The sequence below is a fragment of the Eucyclogobius newberryi genome, unplaced genomic scaffold, assembly GCF_026437365.1.
Source record: "Eucyclogobius newberryi isolate DKJ021-1_F unplaced genomic scaffold, fEucNew1.0.hap1 SCAF_5, whole genome shotgun sequence".
In the NCBI taxonomy this organism is placed as follows: Eukaryota; Metazoa; Chordata; class Actinopteri; order Gobiiformes; family Gobiidae; genus Eucyclogobius; species Eucyclogobius newberryi.
In genome coordinates this window covers 10,748,532-10,757,726 of record NW_027316167.1, presented here as the reverse complement: position 1 = coordinate 10,757,726, position 9,195 = coordinate 10,748,532, and the positions used below count along the sequence as shown (strand labels likewise).

The 9,195-nt window shown below is 39.1% G+C and overlaps 1 protein-coding gene across 1 annotated transcript; it reads left to right on the top strand.

Annotated features, from left to right (window-relative positions):
* The first annotated feature begins 414 nt into the window (after positions 1-414).
* Positions 415-5,085, top strand: cunh15orf48 (chromosome unknown C15orf48 homolog). The gene is made up of 5 exons (XM_072465196.1): positions 415-497; positions 589-655; positions 1,316-1,404; positions 1,599-1,659; positions 4,163-5,085. The coding sequence occupies exons 2-5, from the start codon at positions 617-619 to the stop codon at positions 4,229-4,231; spliced, it is 258 nt and encodes an 85-aa protein (XP_072321297.1). The 5' UTR covers positions 415-497; positions 589-616; the 3' UTR covers positions 4,232-5,085.
* Positions 5,086-9,195: the final 4,110 nt, after the last annotated feature.

Genomic DNA, 9,195 nt, shown 5'->3' with positions numbered 1-9,195 from the left:
ATCATCTGGGGACCCACTGCCTAGTCTCACCATTCCTGGGTCATGTAAATTCATTTAAAACAAACACTAACAAAACAAACAAACAAACTGATGCAAATTGTTTCCTAAATGTGATTTTATTTATGGATCAACTCGAGACCGGCTCCCTCGCTCTCCTTTTTTTTTTTTTGAACAATATATCTTAAACACAACAACAACAACAACAACAACAACAACAACAACAACAACAACAACAACAACAACAACTCTCGAGCCCATAAGAATCTAGTCTAGTCTCAGTGTCCTTGTTTACACCTTCAATAGCCCACAGTGTCCAGCAGGGGGCAGAATCTGCTATAAAACTATCGATCTTGTTCAAAGTGTGAATGTGATGGTGCGATTGAGGAAGCAGTGCGTACGTGCGTCTCACCTCGTGCGCACTTTGACTTTCAGAATACAAATAGCAGGAGGAGAGAGGCTGGTGTCAAACCAGAGGACAACTTCATTCAAGGTGATAGGTGAGAGCTGCCCGGGACATAGCATCATCACTTAAAGACTTGGAAACCAACAGGATATTTCATTAATTGATTACAGTACTTTCACTTTTAGGTGCATCTGCGACTAGTCGAAAGGTAAAATGAAGGGATTTCTGCAGATGTTAAAGAAGAGGAAGGAGGTAAGGTCTCAAAACTCTAGCTTTAGACTTGAGACTTTCAGATATGTTCATTGCATCTGTGTCATCATTGATAATATTATCGTTGTGTTGTTGATACATCTTCATTTTTTACTTAATTGACTTTGAATTAACCCGGACGTCTTGCTATTTTAATATTTAATTGTAAGTGTTTCTGTCAGACGGTTCTCTACTGTCACTGCTGTTCAGCCTTTATGTGTGTTGGACCTGGATGAAACGTAACAAATGATAATAAAATGTTAGTTTGATCATAATTAAAATACAATTAATCTAAAACAATTGTTGCTTTGGCGCGGTGGAAGTTTAAAAGAAACAAAATGGCTAAAATAAAATTAAACTAGAATCAAAAGAAACAGGTCTGAGTCATCGCAACAAAAGTTCGGGACCTTTCGATATCGCACTTTCGTCACGTATTACCATGACAACCGGCGGAGACGGCAAAAAGTCTTGACGTCGGATGGTGATTTTTGATTAATAAAATGTACTATTTAGTCACATCTAAAAACTTACACTTATTTTGCAGTTGGCTAAAACTTCTCCTTAAAAGTATTTATTTATTTCATTATTTGTATGCCTGTTATTGACATGGCATTTGAATTTCTTCTTATTTTTTATAGCAATGTCATTTCTTATTTGTTTTAGCTGATCCCTTTGATTGGCTTTATGGCGTTTGCTGCAGCAGGAGCCACCACTGCTTCTTTCTACTTCCTCTTCACCAAAACCGATGTCATGTGAGTCATCAATATTTCATCTGGACTTCTCTCCCTGCCCAAATGTGACTGTGTTTTCTGTGTTAAATGCAACATCAGTAGACAATATTAGATCAAAAATGCATTTCCTGTTTGTGCATCCTGCTGAACATGCATTTTTATCATACATTTCTATCTAACACACATTTGCTGATAGATGATGTTGTTATTTTTAGCCTCAATAAGAGCAATAATCCAGAGCCTTGGGAACAAGTGGACCCAACCAAGCCACAGAAGGTAAATAAAATTGATTGTTGTTTAAATATCGTTTTGGAAATTACTCTGTTTTAGCATTATTTTAATACAAACTGACCAAATCTCGCCTCGTAAAAAAGACAGGAAAATAGACTTCGCTGGGTGAGACAGTCCTTAAAGTTAATGTGCAACACGCTGCAGAAGGAAGTGGCCGCTACAGTGATCTGATACTGTTTAATTCAATTCAGAAAAGACTATGGATGTGTTCACATTTGGCTTAAGCTCAGTTTAGTCCTGACGTAAACTTGGTTTAGCCCTGTTTTTGTATTTTAGTCAGAATCAACTCTGTCATCACAAACAGACAAAACATGATTAAATACATGAAACAGTCCAACAAGAGCTTGATTAAGTGTCTTTTATTGTGCTTACTTTTTATTTAGTTTTAGTGAGCAAAAATGACTAAATTGTTTTGTCGACAGAATTAACACTGGTTCTTAGCTTCAGCTGAAAATGTGATTGTGGTAAATAACAGAAAAAAGATATAAGATAATAAAGATCATTTTGATTTCCAGCACAGCAACAGTGCTGTGTTGGATGGAGTCAAACCTGCAGCGTCACTGTGGTTCAGCACTTATCTGAATTGCATTGTCTCCACCGAGGCTCAGTTACAGTTGTCTTAAAGGGACAGGTTTGTTATCACTCCACTTTTACAGCTCTCACTTTCTTTTTGTTGAAGGGACAGTGACAAGTAAACAGTGAAATATTAAACAGACATATTATTTGGCAATGTGAGAGCTTTTCACTGACTTTTGGCTTGAAAAAACAAAGAGCGTGTGCATAGATCAATATTAAAATCAATAGAATTTAATTTATCCCAGAGAGACAATTTAAGTGCATTTTGTTTTTAATTGGATGTTGGTTTAATATTGAGTAAAAGTCAAACAAAGTCAATCCAAATATCTACCTCTGTTACTGCGTTATTATTACTACTGCTCATATATTTACTTTCATGCAACTACAGCTTTTGTGTCTAAAAAAGGGAATGAATTCAAAAGTATTTCATCGACTCGTCTTAAAACAGCTCGAACAATGCGCAGGTGCGTCCTCGTCTGACTCCACAGCTGCAGCATTATTTTCCCTGTCACCGATTCCCTGGGGCTGAGCACATTTTAGAGCAAGAGGGGTCATAACTGGTTTGATACTGAGTTGAGTGAACGGTTGACACAAATAAACAATGTAAAATGTCTTAAATTAAGAATATTTACCTTTAATCAAGCAATACCACTTCATTTGTACACGATTTGTACAAACGTCTGGTCACAGTTTGAGGGGAGTAGCAGCTCTCAGGACAAAGTATTTGAGTAACCTTTGAATTAAGTCGAGTTATATGTGATTTGGATTACATTCCTTTTTTGAAAAGAGACATTGCACATTAATCAACATCAAACAATGTAAATGTGCCCAAGCTGAGCTCATTTGCATCGATGGTCCCTTTGCCAGAGGTCAAAAAGACCTCCTAAAACTGAAAACACATTACAAAAGTATACAATACAACTGCAAAGACAAATACTTTTATATACAACTTGTGCTCACAAGTCTGTGTTTCTACAAGCCACTTTTGAGCATTCTTTTTAAAAGAACAGAGCGAGGGAGACTCTCCAAATTGATCTAAAGTTTAGTGCAGTAAGACAATATTTAGTTGCATTGTCCAAGTCCAAAGCTTTTTAGTGTGAAAATGAACATGGTGGTACTTTCCCTTTGTACTTGTCCCAAAAACATGAGAGCTGAGGCCTTAAATGTGTGACTGACCTCATTTCAGAATGAGCGAGCTCTGCCCCAGTTTTTCTCAACTACGAGTAAAGATATACAGACTCCTCTATTGTTCAGTGATGAGAAGAATACTTTGAGTATTTAAGTATTTAAGCCTTGTTTCTACCTGCACCACTCAATCAGTACCAGGAACTTTTTAGTTCCAGCTTGGCCTGGTTAGAGCCTGATCACTGATTGGTCAGAGTGCAAAGGGAGTCCATGGTTACCATGGAGTTTCCATGGTTATTGATTTGTTGTGGGCAGTCTCCATGGATATTGCACCAGAGTCTACAGAGTAATGAAAACACAGCCAGGGTCGAGTAAAGTAGAATTGAGCTGAGCCAGTGGAAACAGGCCTCGTGTTGCAGAATACCTGCATTAAAATATGTAGTTTATGGTCCAGAGAGCTGTATTCTGAATACTTTGAATACTTTCACACTGAGTTGCCTAATGTTAATGTAATATAAAACATAATTTGTTGCATTATAGCATAATGCCTCCGGTTATGCCATTAGTTATCACTGATATGAAACATTGCCAATCCAGTTTAGTTCAAAGTGATAACTGTATTCTGAATACCACTGGACCAGAATTCAGATACTCAAAGTTATGGTTTCGGTTTATATTTTTGTACGGTCATCCCAACTGTAATAACTAGTAACAGATGAAACCGGTCCTATACTTGAACAGACATGTTTGTTTGCTTTGTCAGTGACTGTTCTTTTTTCTGTTTCAGCTGCTCACCATAAACCAGCAGTGGAAGCCCGTGGAGGAGCTGCAGGCAGTCAAGAGCATTTACAAGTGAAACCTCTGCTCCAGAGCTGCTCCAGAGCTGCTGCAGAGCTGCTGCAGAGCTGCTGCAGAGCTGCTCCAGAGCTGCTGCAGAGCTGCTCCAGATCTGCTCCAGAGCTGCTCCAGATCTGCTCCAGATCTGCTCCAGAGCGCCCCCATCAGTCTAACAGAATCCTCTCTGCACAAACTCGACTTATGACTGTCAGTGTGCGGAGATGCTTCTGCTCCACTGGTGGGGTTTGTCCCGGTCCATGTGTCCAGCTCCTGCAGCATCCAAAGACTTTCACTGTAGTTCATTTCCTGTTGTTTGGTTTTACGGGTTTGACTTGAATGCACTGCTGTACAAGAAGCAATACTTACCCGGATGTTCTAAAATACAAAGTAAAAGTGTCAGGTATTTGCAAACATTTTTAGGGATGGTCAGCTACAGTGTGGAAAGTAAGTATTCGAAAGCCCTGCGATCTTGAAAGTTCTCCCACTTAGAAATGATTATTTTCATTGTAGGTGGATGATTAAAAACTACAATGAAAATTTCAGATCCCTCCATAATTTCTAAGTGGGAGAACTTGCAAAATCGCAGGGTGTTCGAATACTTACTTTCCTCACTGTATTTATTTATTTAGGATATAGAATAATAGCCAAATATGGACTTCCAGATACCACTATTTGCACATCGACCATCCTGCCTAAGTTGTATTCTATAGTTAAGTGTTGAAACCATCTATCCAACTGTCCTAGTACGTTTTGTCATCTGTCCAGTGTTCACTTGCAAAAACATCACATTTTGGAGGGAATATTCATATAAAATTGTGCAGCTTCTATCTGAATGTTTGCGTCGATGTGAAATATAAGTCATATTTTAAAAAAGCACTGAATATTTAAAATAAATTATCATAAACATTAAAAACTCTGGCTTGTTTTTTCTTTGTGTAAAGTGTAAATGTCCAAAGATCTTCTTGGACATAATCCCAGTGAGTAATGTTCAAGGGCGTGGCAAGAAGACTTTTATTGTTTGCATAAAACCACACCAAACTATTTATTTGGACCGGTTTTATTACAGCAGCATTCAGTTTAATTGCAAGTTTTGTTTCCAACTCGCTTAGTAATGTTTTTGTTATTAGGTCAGGCACAATTTCTAATCAAACATTGCAAAATGTTTGATTAAGACCTAAGGAATCTGTTGGGTGTGTCCTTTAAATGTGGTTGAACTGAGATAGGAAAGAAAGGCGCCTTTCATTGCAGGCTATAAAAGTATGATGAACTTTTTTTTAGAGCAGTAGAAAGTATTTCATGAGATTTTTTTTTTTTTAAACAGCCAGGGCAAGTTTTAAAAAGTATTTTGTTGTTCAAGCATTAGGCAAATTATTTTTGTTAAAAAAATAACCATCCAAATAAGAAAACACAATTACTCAAATCAGGAGATGTAGCTAAAACTTAACCCAAGAGTACTTTTTTTTTTAAAAAACTGTTTAACAAGTTTCAAATATGATATTAGGGCTGCAACAATGAATCGCAAAAAAAAAATCATGGTTATATTTTTATAATCTGGACTGCATAGACTTTAAAACATTTTTTTTAATGTATTTTGGTAAATATTATCTATCTAGACTCATTCAGTCACCAAAATTAACCTTTATTTGTCTTTTGCTGATCTCAAAAATCTCAATGCACGATAAAAATAAGGTTTGACTTGTCGACTAATCAAATAATCCTGAATCACAATTAAGATTAAAGAACTTTTTAGCCAAAATTTAACAGGAGAAGTAGCTAAAACGTTCCCCAAGACTACTGATACTTCAAAATAATATCACTTTCAATATAACTACCCTAAATGACATGAATATACATCAAAAAAACACATTAGAAAACATGGTCTAAGGTTTAAGTAATGACCGGTGCAATGATTAAAATCCCTCCAAAGTTGCTCGGTTCAGTGGCATCAGTCTGAGCGCGAACATGCTCCAATCTCACCCATGTTCATTTTCATATCTGTGAAAATTTGAATAAATTACGTCCTTTTTTTTTGACAGTATGAGCGGTTAGTCACAGTGAAACTCCCACTTCCTGCTCAGAGTTACATGTTGATGTACTGTCATTTTGAAATATGGTGCAAAATTGGGCGTGACATTATGAGCAAAGTGGTAGAAAGATTATCTCCTCCACACCTTTGGCGGTTGGGATTATCCGGATTAGCCAAGCAGCAACCAGGCCTGAAATGTGAAAAAGGACAATATTTCAAATTGATAAGGTGTAAAAAATGTGGTTAAAGCTGCTGTATTAACCAGGTTTAGTTTAGAAACTGGTTCCGCGTAAAAAGGAGCAGTGATCAATTATAGTTGAATGAAGAAACGTTGCCTCTGTGACGTTGAAGGATGTAATTGTGCATTTTAAGGCCCTGCACGTGGCCAAACCAAGTGGAGTTCAGCTGGGATCATTCTGCTGAGGCCAGATTATGAAATATGTACAATTGTCAATGTAATAAACAATATCTAAATAGAATTTCCCACCACATTTTAATTTTAAACCATCTAAAAATAATGGTGCAGCTCTGGCCTTCAGGGGCTTCACTTCCCACAAAGCTTTTTACAGTGACACTCTTCTTCTGCTGTGCCCATGGTCATTAGGTCATTCTTAAACTAAACTAAGCACAAAATGTTTGATATTATATATATGGAAATGAACAACTTTAACAGATCAAAATGTAGACTTTTTATTTCATTTAAATGTGCCGTGATTTTGTTTGTATTTTTGTTTAGTTGATGTCTACTTTACACTCTCTGGTGTGTTTCTCTTGCATATTTTATCTCTGCCTCATTAGTTGAACTGTTTTGCATCATTTTTGTGGTCAACGCCTTCACACGTTTGACCAATCAGAAGATCTGATCATGTTAGACGTAAATGTTTACGTTTTATTCATGATTTGTGAGGTACATTCATTCTCTGTATTTGATCCATCCTTCAATGAGGAAAGCTATCAGGAGCAGAAAGCAACTGCCCAACTCAGGGCTTGGTCAGGACTTGGTCAGGACTTGTGGTCGGGACTTGTGGTCGGGACTTGTGGTCAGGACTTGTGGTCAGGACTTGTGGTCAGGACTTGTGGTCAGGACTTGGTCAGGACTTAGTCAGGACTTGGTCAGGTCTTGTGGTTAGGTCTTGGTCAGGACTTGTGGTCGGGACTTGTGGTCAGGACTTGGTCGGGACTTGGTTAGGACTTGTGGTCGGGACTTGTGGTCAGGACTTGGTCGGGACTTGGTTAGGACTTGTGGTCGGGACTTGGTCAGGACTTGGTCAGGTCTTGTGGTTAGGTCTTGGTCAGGACTTGTGGTCGGGACTTGTGGTCAGGACTTGGTCGGGACTTGGTTAGGACTTGTGGTCGGGACTTGGTCAGGACTTGGTCAGGTCTTGTGGTTAGGTCTTGGTCAGGACTTGTGGTCGGGACTTGTGGTCAGGACTTGGTCGGGACTTGGTTAGGACTTGTGGTCGGGACTTGGTCAGGACTTGGTCAGGTCTTGTGGTTAGGTCTTGGTCAGGACTTGTGGTCGGGACTTGTGGTCAGGACTTGGTCGGGACTTGGTTAGGACTTGTGGTCGGGACTTGGTCAGGACTTGGTCAGGTCTTGTGGTTAGGTCTTGAGGTCAGGTCTTGGTCAGGTCTTGTGGTTAGGTCTTGAGGTCAGGTCTTGGTCGGGACTTGTGGTCAGGACTTGGTCGGGACTTAGTCAGGACTTGGTCAGGACTTGGTCAGGTCTTGTGGTTAGGTCTTGGTCAGGTCTTGGTCAGGTCTTGTGGTTAGGTCTTGAGGTCAGGTCTTGGTCAGGTCTTGTGGTTAGGTCTTGAGGTCAGGTCTTGGTCGGGACTTGTGGTCAGGACTTGGTCGGGACTTAGTCAGGACTTGGTCAGGACTTGGTCAGGTCTTGTGGTTAGGTCTTGGTCAGGTCTTGGTCAGGTCTTGGTCAGGTCTTGGTCAGGACTTGGTCGGGACTTGGTCAGGTCTTGTGGTTAGGTCTTGGTCAGGTCTTGGTCAGGTCTTGGTCAGGTCTTGGTCAGGACTTGGTCGGGACTTGGTCAGGTCTTGTGGTTAGGTCTTGGTCAGGTCTTGGTCAGGTCTTGGTCAGGTCTTGGTCAGGACTTGGTCGGGACTTGGTCAGGTCTTGTGGTTAGGTCTTGAGGTCAGGTCTTGGTCAGGACTTGGTCGGGACTTGTGGTCAGGACTTGCATCTTGAATCTTTTCAAAGTAGGAGTCAAAGTACGGTGTCTTAGTCAAAACTACTCCAAAAAGTACAATTTATTTTAGAAAGTTACCCAAGTAAATCTGCTGAAGTTTAAATTAGGGTATTTGCGGGAAGTGCTAAGAAACTGACTGTAACTGATGATAAATGTCTTTGTTTTGAGGTCAAATCAGACCAACAGACGACAGATGTACAAATGCACCTTTTCCCCAAAGAATAAACCAGTAATAATCTGCCTGTTCACATTCTGTTCATGTTCAGCTGCGCCTTGTCTGGATCACGCTTTTATCTGATGATGCCTGTATCCACACGTCAAAATAAACAATTTCAAAAGGTAAAAACACGCAAAATAACTTACATTTTAAGACGTTGCTTCACTCCACGGTAAACTTTTTTCTATAATAGACCATTTCAACAAAGACGCACGTGGAAATCTTTCTTAAAACGCACACTATAACCTTCAGTTTATATGCTCTGAATAATCTGACAGACTCCAGAGCGAGCTGCTAATACTGACATGCATTTTCACTTTCAATGTTCCCAAAAGCTTTGACCTGTATTCTACAATCCAAAAACTACTATACTAGATTTACAGTAGAAAATACTTGAACAATTACACCGATGTATGTTTGTTGTATATTTAGCCTAACTTAAAAGAGCAACTAAGGATGTCAAGATTATTAGGTTAATCGATACAATAACATCATAAGAACCAAATAATAATAATCATGACAATTTTAGAGGCAAAA

Bases quoted from the DNA above. Each gene is read 5' to 3' on its own strand.
- cunh15orf48 (XM_072465196.1), top strand. From the start codon at position 617: ATGAAGGGATTTCTGCAGATGTTAAAGAAGAGGAAGGAG. The intron at 656-1,315 runs GTAAGGTCTCAA...TATTTGTTTTAG, and splicing joins TGTTAAAGAAGAGGAAGGAG to CTGATCCCTTTGATTGGCTT. The intron at 1,405-1,598 runs GTGAGTCATCAA...TGTTATTTTTAG, and splicing joins TTCACCAAAACCGATGTCAT to CCTCAATAAGAGCAATAATC.